The following is a 13444-nucleotide window of genomic DNA, read 5'->3' as shown; positions in this document are numbered from 1 at the left end:
ATTTCTGATTTTTTAGATAAAAACCTTGATGACCAGGTCAAATAGACACATTCCATTGATATGAAACGTTTCGAGGCCGTGGTACAGACAGAATCAAACAAAAAGTTATTGCAAAATTACAATTAACACCAACTAGGATGGCAAATGTGGTCGTAAAAGGTTAAACTCGTCTATAGATGAACGAAAATTAAGGGATATTTGCGTTCCAAAAGAGAAATGACCATAAAGAGACAGATCCTGGATACCAGGATTTCAATATCAATAAGATCAGCTCAATAGAAAAATTGGGATTTTCATGTCGACGTTCAGCAAAGAAAGCATTTCTTACTCCCGCGATGATGAAAAAGTGGCTCAATTGATTGTAACTGATATTTGAATTGGATTGTTGATAATTGGAAAATGGTAACTAAGTTTTATTTTTGATAAAAACAGCCATTAACCTCCCATATAGTTTTGAAAAATCGGAACTTAACAATATTTTTTAGGTTTGCTTATCTGACCAATCATCTGTATATGCATCGAATAGCAAATCAGATTTTATGAAAAGAAGCCCTTGTTGAAAAATTTAAAGAAGATTACATCGTAAAAATAGTCAAGCATCCATTTATCATTATAATCTGGTCAAAGATTAACAGTAAAAGTAGAGGGCGGCTCTTATTTATGCAAAAAGCATGTAGCAGGACTAATATATAAGTATATTGGAAACCAGAATGCTACTCAAAGTACACGAATGGTTCTCAAATGACAACTGTATATTCATTCTATGCCGCAGGGCCAAGAAAGAAAAAAAAAGGCAAACAAGACTTTTTTATCGAGCTGGTAATTTGTCTCACTGAAAGTCTTTGGAGATCAATAAAAAACACAAAATTTTTATCAAAAATATATAGCGAATGGAGTACAGTTGATTGAAGCTTGTATTGTGGTTAATCACAGAAGCGATAAAATAAAAACAAACTGAAAGTATGACAAGGAGATTACAAATTATGATGTCCAGGAACGGCCTGATTACATTTTAAAGTTTTATTTTATTTTTAATATTCTACGTATATTTTAAATGTTTACTCAATACTGTTTGGCAACATAAATAATTTGGAAAAAATGTCAACATGTTTTTTCCATTTTCTTGTATATAAACTGAAATTATGTATTTTTTCAAAAGTGGCCACCCATTGTAATTCTTAATGTCAATCCATCGACACCGTCGACTTCCAGTACTTAGAAATGACTTTTCGTTTAGATTCTTTTCTTATAAATTAAAGGTCATCAATTTTTTTAAAATTTATGAAGAAGTTGTATGAAATAGGTTTCATCGGAAAAAGAGAGAGGTTCGCTTTCTGGATTTCATGAATTCCTGACATTTGGGACGACTTCAGAAAAGGAGTATTATAAGGTCATGGACTCAACGGTATCCGTTCTCAGTCATTTTCACCCATGCTTGTTTAGTATCTTGGAAATTGTTAGCGTGATCTTTCTATGTCCATTTTTCAAAAATTTATATTAACCAACCTACATACATAAAGAGGAGTAGTAAACTTTCTAGTCTAGAGTTCCAATGCTAATAATTTCGTGCTCCAAACGCACTCTACACTCTCCATTCGAACTACCTTATCAAACAAAGATTTACCTCCTACTTCACAGCACATAGACACTACAATTTCTTTGAAAGTATTTATTTTGTTGTCATACACGTTCTACAATGTCAATTTTAATAAATTATTGAAAATCCTCCGCAATTGTCCATGGCTACGTTTGCTACCCAGCACCTTTTATCTACCGGCTGTAACTTTTTTCAGTTGACATTTGCAACATTTGTTCAATATTAGGCAGGATAATCGGGTCAGTTCTGTTAGCAGGAAATGTTCAAAACCGGCTACAAATGAAATCATCTCCAGTACGCTTGTCATTGATGTCAGCATTACAGCAGATGATTTGCATAGACATTTCATTTGATAGCCAATATAAGCACATTTCCTTGCAATCCGATTGGCTGGGAATAACTTTGGCCTCTTGATTTTGCACTGAGCCATTTTGACATTCCCTGGGAGACTTGAAAATGTCCGCGTGTAGCGAATTCTCCGCCTTCAAAGAATGGTGTGCAAATATAAACTTCAAAAAAATTTATGCTGGTACACAATTTAATTTAAAATAACCTAAAATGAGAATGACTACTAACTCCTAGTCTACTGATAGATCTTTTTGGCCGACTTACTGATTTGTGAAAAATCGCGTTACTTAAACCTTAGTTCCCATAGACAAATTGAAAAGTCCGTATAATCTCAGTAAGATTTACTTCCACAATTTCCCATTAGCGTAATTCATACCACATATTAAGACAATATTTTTTGCTTCTCAATCTAGTACTTGGTGGACGAAAATTGTGGAAATGTAGAGGTTTCAACGTCTTTCAGGTAAAATCCAAATCGAGCAAGCGCCGATTGTTGCGAGATGTTAGATTGCACATTAATAAAGGCAACACGAAATATATGGTTACAACATTAGAGCCAAAAAAGAAAGAAACAACATCAAAAGTCTAACATAACATAACATATATACACATGTCAGAAACAATACTTTTTAGCTGTAAATTATTGGACCTTTTAGTGCCCCGCTTGAATAAGATTAAGCAATGTCAAAATCAATTACGTAGAGCCGTGAGATAACACTAGCTGAGTTCCGTTTGAAGTTCATAACGCTCGCGAGTCTCGTTTGAGTCAAACCGCGAGCGTTATTCGAAAACGTCAGTTTTCGATCGCACTTCAGTCGCGACGACCATGACCGTGGGTGGGTCATTTGTACAAAAGCATTGAGACGAAATGTCAAACCAGGAATTAATTCTTTTAGATACCCAGAAGGACGAGATTGTTGAGATAATCGTAACATTGAATTACATGACCTACAAAATAGATACAAATGTATTTCCTAAATAATTACCTCTTCAAAATTCCGTTTTGAGAGTTTATAGGTCGTTAAGTCCTCAAAACCCGTTTCGTTTGAAAGTGCACATAACACGCTCACTACCAAATGGAATGACTTTCAGCGCGCTCGCTATTGTATCATATTAACAACTAATGAAAAGCCTGTCAACTAATCATCATGAAGAGACTACGATTTCTAGGAAGAGGTCCAAATTTGATTTGCACTTTTTATCTTTTTGCGATAATGATTAAAGAAATTTAGAGCATAGAACGCGATATTGCAAAGTTCTATGAAAATATTATTATTATTAACAAAGTTATAGTGGGTCAAAATTGCTATTTTTCTGTAACTGTACCTTAAAACATTATAAAATGTTAATATTCACACAAAGTGGAATGGTTTCACATAGTAAATTCGTATGCACTATGATCAACTGGTTAAGTACAAAAGATTTAATAGTGCTCCGAAAATACATTCATACGAAGTCCATCAAACTTTTCATTTTTAAAACGCCAAGCTTCCGTTTCCCGGATTATTGTTTTTAATTACAAAAGGTTATTGAACTTATCCCCAAACTGTCTTTACGTAACACGACGCGTTCAAGAAATCATGTTTTTACGGAGTGGCAATTAATAACAAACTGGTTTTCAACGGCGTTTGTTTACTTTTTAAAACCTCCTAGTCACGATAGTGTCAACATTATCTACCGCAGCACCGATTAGTTGAATATATGCTTTATAGAAACAAAAATACAAAAAGAAAACTTTCGAGAACTCTTCTGCAAAATGGATTTTTTTAGACTTTATACAACTTTTTTTTAAAAATATATAGTAAGTTATAATAAGGCTTGTTTTTCTCATAATAATAATAATCGTTGACGCAACAATCCATATTGAATCAGGGCCTGTGCTGAGCACTTCATTGAAGACAGTTACGGTACACTACAGGATTACAGTGCTCTGTAAGAGACAATGTGGTCAGCATTGCGCTCGCCCGAGATTATAACCCTGATTTCACTCAGGTACTCATTCTCAGCTGAGTCAGCATGGTATCCGACGTCAAATCACGATACAAATTCCACTACCACCAGTGAGATTTGAACCGCGACTTTCCAGCCTTGTGCTCTAACCTCTCAGCTGTCACTAACACTGTTTTCTAGGCCGGTGCAAAATTTAGTACTCCTAGAATGAACTTAAGGCTTCTCAGTCAATTTCTAAAAGTTAATTATATACTATTGGTAAGTTTATATCGGAGTGGAACATCTTTGGAGGCTTAGATTTCACATAAGTGTTTTACACAAAATCTTAAAAAGAGGTGGGGGAAGTATAATAGATTCTCCATAAATGCGTTTTTAATATTTCACGCGAATTTCAATTATTCTCGTTAATTACGACGTCAGCATTTTATTTGCATGGCTTTAGAAGCAGTAAATTCGCGCCAAATTGCCAAGTTTGAACTGCTATAATGCTGGCGGTAATGGCCAGATTGCCATGAAATTTGACGTGTGTATACGAAATGAATGGAATTTAAGGGGGTTTTCCAGTCAATTTCTGAAAGTTGGTAATATTCTATTAGAAAGTTTTTTTGAGCAGATATTTTGGGGCCTAGATTTCATCTGAACGCACCACCCTGATTTTTTTCAGATTTTTGTGTTGGGTGGTTTCCGAAAATGAGTCCAGTCTCATTTTAAGTGTGTACATTTTGACTGCTTAGTAGCGTACTTTGCAATTTACGTGAAAACTAATATCAGACTCGGAAAGTAATAACTGAGACCTTTCATTTGATACCTCACATGACTATATTCGATGAAAAGAAAATGTTAACCCCCTTTGCATGTATGGGGAGCCTCCCTTTAAACTGTACGTAAATTTATGTCACTCACTGTAAACGTGGGATTGCATAGTTCCTATATGTCCACCAAATTTCGATCAGATCGGCAGACAGTGAATTGATTTTAATAAGGTTTTGTTTTACACAAAACCTTAAAAATTATCAAATTATAACTGACAATCTCTTGAGAAAATCAACTTCGATTGATGAAAAAATGGAGAAGCTTTAAATATTCTATCAGGTTCTGTAGAAAAGTCGGTAATTTTATATAAGACTTAAGAGTTCGGGGGCTATTGCAATTTGCATGCATGGAACCTTCCGAACTAACAGTAGGGTCACATTTAAGTTCGTAAATGTCAAAAGATTAGGACATTTTGTGGTGAATTCAAAATTCGGTCGTGCTGTTTAGGAGGCTATTATATCATATTCGTGCTTATCTGCAAAAAATACAACCCTGAAAATAAACCAGCTTGGCTTAAAACACTTAAATCAAAGCACCGATAAATACATAAGATAAGATAATTCAGGTGAAAGCAAGACAAAAAAACGGACGGGTCAGACCAGACTCTAATACGTTTTAATAAAGTATAAGATCCAAGCCCACCGGTAAACAATAAAAAAACCTCGCTAATATTTTTAGAATCATTCGAATTGATTGAAACATCGAATTAAGTTTTGCTGACGTACTTTATCTTGCATAATAAATATCGGATGATATGTGTGACCATGCACACGGGGCACGGCGTTAATACATAAGCATTTTTGACAGAATACTTGAATGAATTATTGATGGAATATATCAGTGAATGATTGGGCGTTGAATTTTCTATGAAGTGATGATGAAAGTAACCTTAAAATTTGTTAATACTGAAAAATTGTTACTTAACCCATTCAGTTCACTTTACGCAACCAGAAACCATTGATAAAACCGAGCTAACAAAAGTAACAGAAATTGGAAAAGGGGTTTTCTTGTTGCTCTATGGTTCCCTCTGATCTCATTTTCCTCCTAAAAATATCACAGCATAAGTGGTGAAACTATATCGAGAGCCTGCCAGTAGTTCATGAAGTCGAGGAGCAGAAAACGGAGTTGAGTCAACTTTCGCGCCGGTCTTTATCAAAGACATTCCGCACATGCTCAATTATTGTGGCACTCCGACAGAATTATTATATTTGCCATAAAATCGTTCAGATTATATATAACTGTGCGAAAAAGGCTGCACGCAGCGTTTGAAAACTAAATATGATGAAACCCAGTATGAAAGGTTTTGTAACGTTTCATATAAGAAAACAGAATTTTTCTTCAAATTCATTTCTTGGATTGAGTCAAGTTCAAGTGATGATGTACTTTTTGGATTCTCACTCTTCCCTTTCGAGAGCGAGTTCAAAAGTAAGATAAAAAGTACTAAGCACCTTTGGCACCTCACATGACTATATTCAGAGAAAAATGTTTTACGTTCCCCCTTTAAAATTTAGTACCAAACAATATTAGTCACTAACTTATACGTGTCATAGTCGCTATATGCCATTTCATAGCAATAAATACAACCATTTTTGAATAAAATGCGTGCGACAGGCAGACAGATCAGTAAAACGAATTAAACAAGAATTTTTCTGCATAAAATAGTTTTGGATAACATAACAAACAACAACCTTTAAAAAGGAAAAGTTTGAATCCTATGAAATCGCTATTAAGGTGTTTTTTTTTTGCTTGGACAGTCCTACCATCTGCACAGCATCACTGTAAGTGCAGCCTCGATCAAAAACAAAAGTCAGGAAAGTTGGAAAGTGTTAGTCGAGGACGCGGGGCTAAAATTTGTTTGATCTGATTTTGGAAACTATGGTTTAATACTAACAAATACAAGTGTTGACAAATCGTAAACAACTTATCGAACTGCGATGCAGTTTATTTATTTCCATTACGCTGTAAAGTGAGTGCATCGCGATACATCTAGTACCAAGTAAACTTCAACATAAACAATTTATCGAGTAGGATGAAAACTCCGTTATAAATAAATTAAGAAATGATGGCGTATTATAAAGTGCATATTGAGATTTGATCAAAGATTTCATTGATTGTTGTTTACATCTATTAAATCTGGGAAAATATTTTCATGTGATGCTCTCGCCAAGGTGACCAAAGGAGCTATTGTCAACAGGAAACTGCTTTAAATTTATATTGAAAACAAAATTAATGCTCCTGGGGTAGTTACAGTGTTTCAAACAATATCTGGAAGGTCAAAAGTCTCGGTAGTCTCTGCAAGTGATTATCATTGCTATTGATCAATTTTATCATGTGTAATGCTGATCACGTTAGGTAGATAAATTTGCAATCGAAATTATAGATGCGGAGTGGATTGTTCCGATTGTGATTATTTACTTGCCCGCCTTCTGTCCATGATCGGTTATTGCACTTAGCCATTATGAAGGGATTTTATCAGCATGTAATTAACCGAAAATTAGACATATTTTATACTAATATTATCACTCATTTCAAATAGAAACTGTCAATTCAAAAGTTTACCCGTTCAAAATGCTATTAATCAATATGAATTCTTTCGCCACTATCTAAGTTGTATTATCGCTTCGTGTGCAGTAAAATAAGTAGCAATATTCTGAATTTATTAGAAAACAAGTCGTAAAGCGGAAGTTCGATGCTTAAGGTATGAAAGGTTTTGTGGATTTTTTATTTAAAATATTTCGGTGCATGATGGTTCTACTTTTACATAGCTTGTAGTAAATATTGATCTGACTATTCACTACATTTTATATTTTGGGAATGTATAATTTCATGTTAAAGAGGCAACTTTCCCCTATTGTGAATTTATGGCCCATATTATCGTAAAGTTATGTTACCTTTACAGCAAATTTGCAGAATCTAATAATAATATGATATATTATTACAAACTTCATTTGAACAGATATCAGTTTTTGAGTTGGGTAGTTTTGAGAATAGATCCTTAGAGTTAGCGATCATTTTGTGACTACACTTTCCCCTCTCCTTTGCAGTTGATGTCGAACTAAAGATCTGCTACGAAAAATACAAATTGAGGCCTTTCATTTGATAATCCACGTGGCTATATCCAGTGAGAAAATATGTAAACTCCCCTCTTTGTACATGTGGAGCTCCCAAATTGGAATAGGACCATTTTATTCATTGTATGTATGGATCTTCACAGTTTCAACGTTTTCACCAAGATTCATCTTAATAGGTGTAACCGTCTCTGAGAAAGTGCGTGTGATAGACCGATGGATGGACAGACAGTGAACCGATTTGAATAAAATTTTGTTTCCCAAAAAAACTTAAAAATAAAAAAAATTATTCATATTATAGTTTATGCATCTAAAAGTGTATGTCTTACAGTTAATGTAAAGGAACCAACCCGTGTAACGCCCATTTTTAAGTTTTTGTGTGAAACAAAACCTTATTAAAATCGATTCAATGTCTGTTTGTCACACCCGATTTACTCCTAAATGACTGAAACATTTGTCACAAAGTGTGGTGTCCCTTTAAATGCAGCGACTGGCGCCATTTTGTGTTGAGTTTGAGGGGATTTTTTTTCGCAGAATATGGTCATGTGGGGTATCAAATGAAAGGGCTCGATTAGTTATTTTCGAAAATGATATATTGTTTTTGATATTGCTCGAAACATAGGGGACTGAGGGCTCAAAATGTGTGCCCCAAAAAGTGAAACAAATCTCGTTCTCAGGAAATATCCAACCGAAAAATCTGAAAAAAATCAGTCATGCATCTATATGAAATCTAGACTTCAAAATACATTCCAATCCGATACTGCCACAAATAATGTTAATAATTTGGCATCCGGATAGGCGATAATATAGGAAATAATTCTGAAAACCTTGAAGATAATGCAACTATTATTAACGAAGTGATAGAATGTCAGTTCCGCAGTCCGGGTAATTTTATTGCACTCTAAGACGTGTATGACGTCATCATCATATTAAAGGGAACTGATATGAACAACGGAGTCCTTGGGGACATTTCAGTTTTCCTTTTTTGTTTTTTTTTTTAGTTATTTGTATATCAGTCTCAACCACTCGAATTAGGCATGTGTGTACCTGTTACCAGCGAGTTTTAATTTACGTAAATATTTGTATGCTTTTGTGCACGGAATAAAGCGGAAATGCGTTGGATCAATTTATCCATCGTCTTGCGGCAACAGGGAGGTTTTGTTTATCCCGGATGAACACAGTATTTATGTCTTTGATATGTATACATGTACATATGTGTAGGAAAATGTTTGTTATCGAATACCGAAAAAGACTAGACCTTTTAAGGTCTTTAACGCTCTATGACTATAATAGAACCAAATACCTCTTATAGAGTCGAATCGAATGGTTCCAATCCTAGTTCTCTAGCAAAGGGGAATGGTGCTTGATCCCCTTCACTATCATTTCTAGGAACTTCAGCAAATTCGATTAATTCTAACAAAAATAGAATAAAGAAAAAATGATCAAAAGGTCGATTCTCGCTCCGAAATTCAATAAATTTATTGCTTGCCTGCTGGCCAATTTGTCAACTGTTTTTGGATGGCGCTAAATGGAATTTCTCGGAGTGTGTTATTTGGGTAGTAGTGGAGCGTTATATTTCATTTTTATATCTTATGGAAATAAAATAATAGATGTCAAGAATTTTAATACAATGTACTGCATATTGAATTGTATAAAATGAATATGATAAATTGTTCTTTTGTTTTAGCTTGAAGTCACGTCTAATCATTCATTGTCTTCTGACTTATCTGAATTTAAAGGGGAATTTGACTTTGGCCAGGGCCTTTCTGATTGAACAGATCAAGCACATGATTTAACATGTGATTAATTGGAATGACTCTCCAGAAATTTAAGTACATACATAGAATGGAAATGATTTCGTCATATCAGTGGAAAGAAATGAAGTGAGTAGGTGCTTCCTCTATTGTATTATATTATGTTAACACTTTAATCGACTTTGATCATTATATATATACTCGTTTCGCTTAAAATCATAGCGCAGAGAAACAGAGGACTCTTTCGCTGGGTTCAATTGTTCCACTGGTCTCAAGTTTAACCTCAATGGAACTGAATTTTTAACGGTCGATCCCCATAAAAGGCACTATCACGGACATTGACCTGCCAGGAACTGAATAATTTAAATATCTCGGGTCAACGTTATCAGCCAATGGAGAACTGCGTTATGAAATTGCTTCACGTATTAGCACAACCTGGACAAAATGACGTTCCACAACTGGTGTTCCTTGAGGTCTACGTATCAATGATCGTCTCAAATCTAAAATTTGCCGTAATGTCGTCCGCCCAGTCGCCCTCTGTTTGTTAGCCGGCGAGTGTTGACCGACTATAAAGGACAATGAATGGCGTCTTGTGGTAATGGAGATGTTGCGTTGGATTGATAGCGTAACACGCCTTGATCACATCCGAAATGAGGATATCCGCGATCGATATGGGGTTGCACCGATCGTGGAAAAATTGTGGGAAACGCGTCTTCCATGGTATGGTCACGTAATAGCGTAATAGATTGGGGATCATGACAAGCTAAACTCGTTTGTGAAAGGGACGAAGGCTAAACGAAAATTTTTTATTTTAGTGTGATATTGATATTTTGGGTTGCGGTAAATTTGCACATAAAACACAACTTTGAGCTGCTGTAACTTTATTAATAATAGTACGGCTTTTATCGAACTTGGGGATATCCAAACTATAGTTTATATTACTGCAAGTTTTTATGACTCTAGGATAAACTTAATGGGAATATTCAGCCAATTTCTCCAAATATACTATTATATTATTAACTTAATTTCATATTAAAACTTATATTACTGCAAAACACTACTGATCTAGGATGAACTTAAGGGAGGTTCGCAGTAAATTTTCAAAATATAACAATCATCTATTCTTGACTTTATTTGAGTAGACATCGCAACGTAGAATACTTTGGAGCCTAGATATCAAGTGCATGGACCACCATATTTTTTTACATTTTTCGGTGGGGTAGATGCGAATAAGTCTCTGAAATAAGTGACCCTTTTCGAACAAGCGCACTCCTCCCTTTTACAACCCATGTCAACTGCTTCTTCTTGAGACCTTTGATTTGATACAACACATGGTTATATTCGGTGAACAAAAAATCTCCCCCTGGGGAGCCCAACGTGCAGCAATGTAATTCAAAGAACAGAAAGAACTGAGTATCCATGCTCCGCTAAGGTGCTCGAAAATTCTACAAACGGTTCGCAACGTTTTCGCACTGTTTCACTTGGGATTCTGCTGATGCTCCCGTAAGTGCATTGGTACTTACAGTAGCTTAGCTTTTTTCTCAGAAGTGAAAAGACAAACGCTTCAGGATTAATATTGATCGTTATTTCCGAGCGTTGGTTATATGTAGTTTGATGTGGCGCTGGCTGGTCGACTCATTGACCTATTGATTATGTATACAAAAAATAGATGATCCTCCATTCTAAAGCTTAAAAATCAAATTTAGACAACCAGCGGTACCCCGTAAAGTCTCCAAAGCGTCATAAATACAATCAAGATTAGGGAAATTTCTACCTGATTTTCGGTATGGGATTTTGTGGGTGATCGAGGTACACCTTAAGCCGTTGTAAAATTGCAAGAAGACACAGGTATCATTTACGGTTTTCAGGGGCTGTTGTGTTTTAAAAGAGAGGGAGTAGAGAAAAGATGAATTTCCTTGAAACTGGTTCAATTGCAAGCAAATCCCTACTTAGGTAAGAAATGCATATCAATAAGAATGAATACCTTATACAGCATTATCGATGGATAGATAGCAGGGAACTGATTGATTATGGCAGTCCTTGAAACATAATTTCTAAACAGCGAAACTATCTTCTCTCCAACAATCCCTCGGAGATTCATTAGAAATCTAGCGGATGAAGGTTGTTGAAGCGTCCAAATCCAAAAATAGAAATACAGCTTAGAACATTCCCACGCGCGATGGCCATTAGTACCATGAACCTGCCAACTTTTGCGATGGTTTCTCAATTCGTTCGTAATTATTACGAACAAGGAAACTAAACCGATCTATTAATTTCCCGAGTAATTATACAACTAACTCTTCTTGCATTGCCGTTTTCTACCGTTTCTCACAGACTGGCAGCGATCGGCTCACCGAAAGCGGAAAATGGGCGAAATGTCTGCGCAACTAATTGTTAAATGGAAAGTTACTTGCGGCAAACTCTACACCGAATTCAGGTGCAAGAAGCAGGGAAGGGGCTAAGCTCGCCACCCAGCCACAGAGAGTCGGGCGAATTAACATAACTAACGCCATGAGATAGCTGCATATGCTGATTCAGTCCCCGCAAATAAAAACGTGGCGTGATTTCGAAACAACTGTTTTCCACGTGCGATAAGCGCAGAGTAAGTCCACAGCGGAAGCCAGTTCGAGAGTACTTAGATAAAACCACCCAAACCGATGAATGGGAGCACGGTGCGAAGCTCACGTGGAACTTCCCAACACCGGCAATTACAGCATTCGTAGAGCGATCTTTTGGCAGACCAAAGCAGCAAGGCCGTTCCAAGGTGTCTGCTGCTGATGATGTGGTCTGCATCTGGACCCCAAGAACTGAAAGTGGACGGCCTTCCCCTGGTTCGGCTCGCGGCGGCCGGTGTCGACGCATAGATCAAGTTTAGATGTTCCTGAAAAAGCGACTTAATGAATAGGTCTCTCACCTGCTATCGTGAATCTGTCCATGTAGTTTATGAGGTTTACGAAGCACAGGATGATCACGGTGAACCATTCCACGCGGGATACGGACCGGAATCCTTCGGCAGACACCCCGCTCCGCGGGTGATCGCCGACAGGACTGTCGCGATCCGTGCCGGCTGCCATCAACTGTTGCGAGGAGTTTGTGGACGGGAAAGCCACTTCGCTGTTCACTGATGTATTCATCATGAAATTCCAACTGTCTCGCACTGACACTCACACGGAAAACATTCACCAATTTTTTACACACTTTAGTAAATACTTTCACGCTTGTTTTGCACAAAAACCGCCAAATGTCACTCCGCTGCCACGATTTCTGGGACCGACTTCGAAGTACAGGAAAATCACCGCCGCGCAACTGCTCCTTTTGCAAATCATAAACGACGCGGCTAGGTTGAAACGGCGGACTTTCGAAATGCCAACACTTCGAACGAACGACCCAAGGAAACTGCGGCGTGGAATCTTTCTCCACCGACTCGAACGGGAAAGCTGAGCGAACGTCCGATTTCACTCGGCACAAGTGCCAACGTCAACATGACTTTGACAGTTGGCATCCGGTTTTTTGCCAGATAATCGCTCCATAGCGGCATCCAAGTAAATTGGAATGAATTGTTGCTCTCATGTCTTCAATCGTATAAATATAGAGTTTTTGCCACTTTCTGCCAATATAGGATGAGAATCCACGCATATGTGATAAATATGATGAATTTAAACTGCAATTTACTGACTTTCAATTTTGGCAAACGTTAGCTTCGGGTAGAACCAGTTCAGAAACTGTTTCGGAACATGGTTTGTGTCACAGATAACAGTGGTGAAAAACACGCTGTCTTTTGAATTTAAATTTCAAGTGTTGTTTTAAAGGGAAACCACGTTAGAGGTTTTCAGAATCGATTTCGATTTTATTGTATAAATAGTTAACTTAGCTTTCTTAGAAGACGCTCCACAGATTTCAAAGTGAAATTTGTG

General features: G+C 36.6%; 1 protein-coding gene across 3 annotated transcripts in view; it reads right to left on the bottom strand.

The window, feature by feature from the left end:
• Positions 1-13156, bottom strand: part of LOC119651795 (protein spinster) — a 97359-nt gene extending 84203 nt beyond the window's left edge. Inside the window, exon 1 of one of the 3 annotated variants that reach the window (XM_038055585.1) lies at positions 12445-13156. In XM_038055585.1, coding sequence (XP_037911513.1) covers positions 12445-12667 — 223 coding nt within the window. In that variant the 5' untranslated portion in view covers positions 12668-13156. The remainder of the gene's footprint in view (positions 1-12444) is intronic. The other 2 variants (XM_038055578.1, XM_038055567.1) reach the window with 2 other exon arrangements.
• Positions 13157-13444: the final 288 nt, after the last annotated feature.

The sequence above is a fragment of the Hermetia illucens genome, chromosome 1 (genome assembly GCF_905115235.1).
Source record: "Hermetia illucens chromosome 1, iHerIll2.2.curated.20191125, whole genome shotgun sequence".
Lineage (NCBI taxonomy): Eukaryota > Metazoa > Arthropoda > Insecta > Diptera > Stratiomyidae > Hermetia > Hermetia illucens.
Note: the sequence above shows the minus strand (reverse complement) of the source record. Positions and strands in the feature narration are given on the sequence as shown.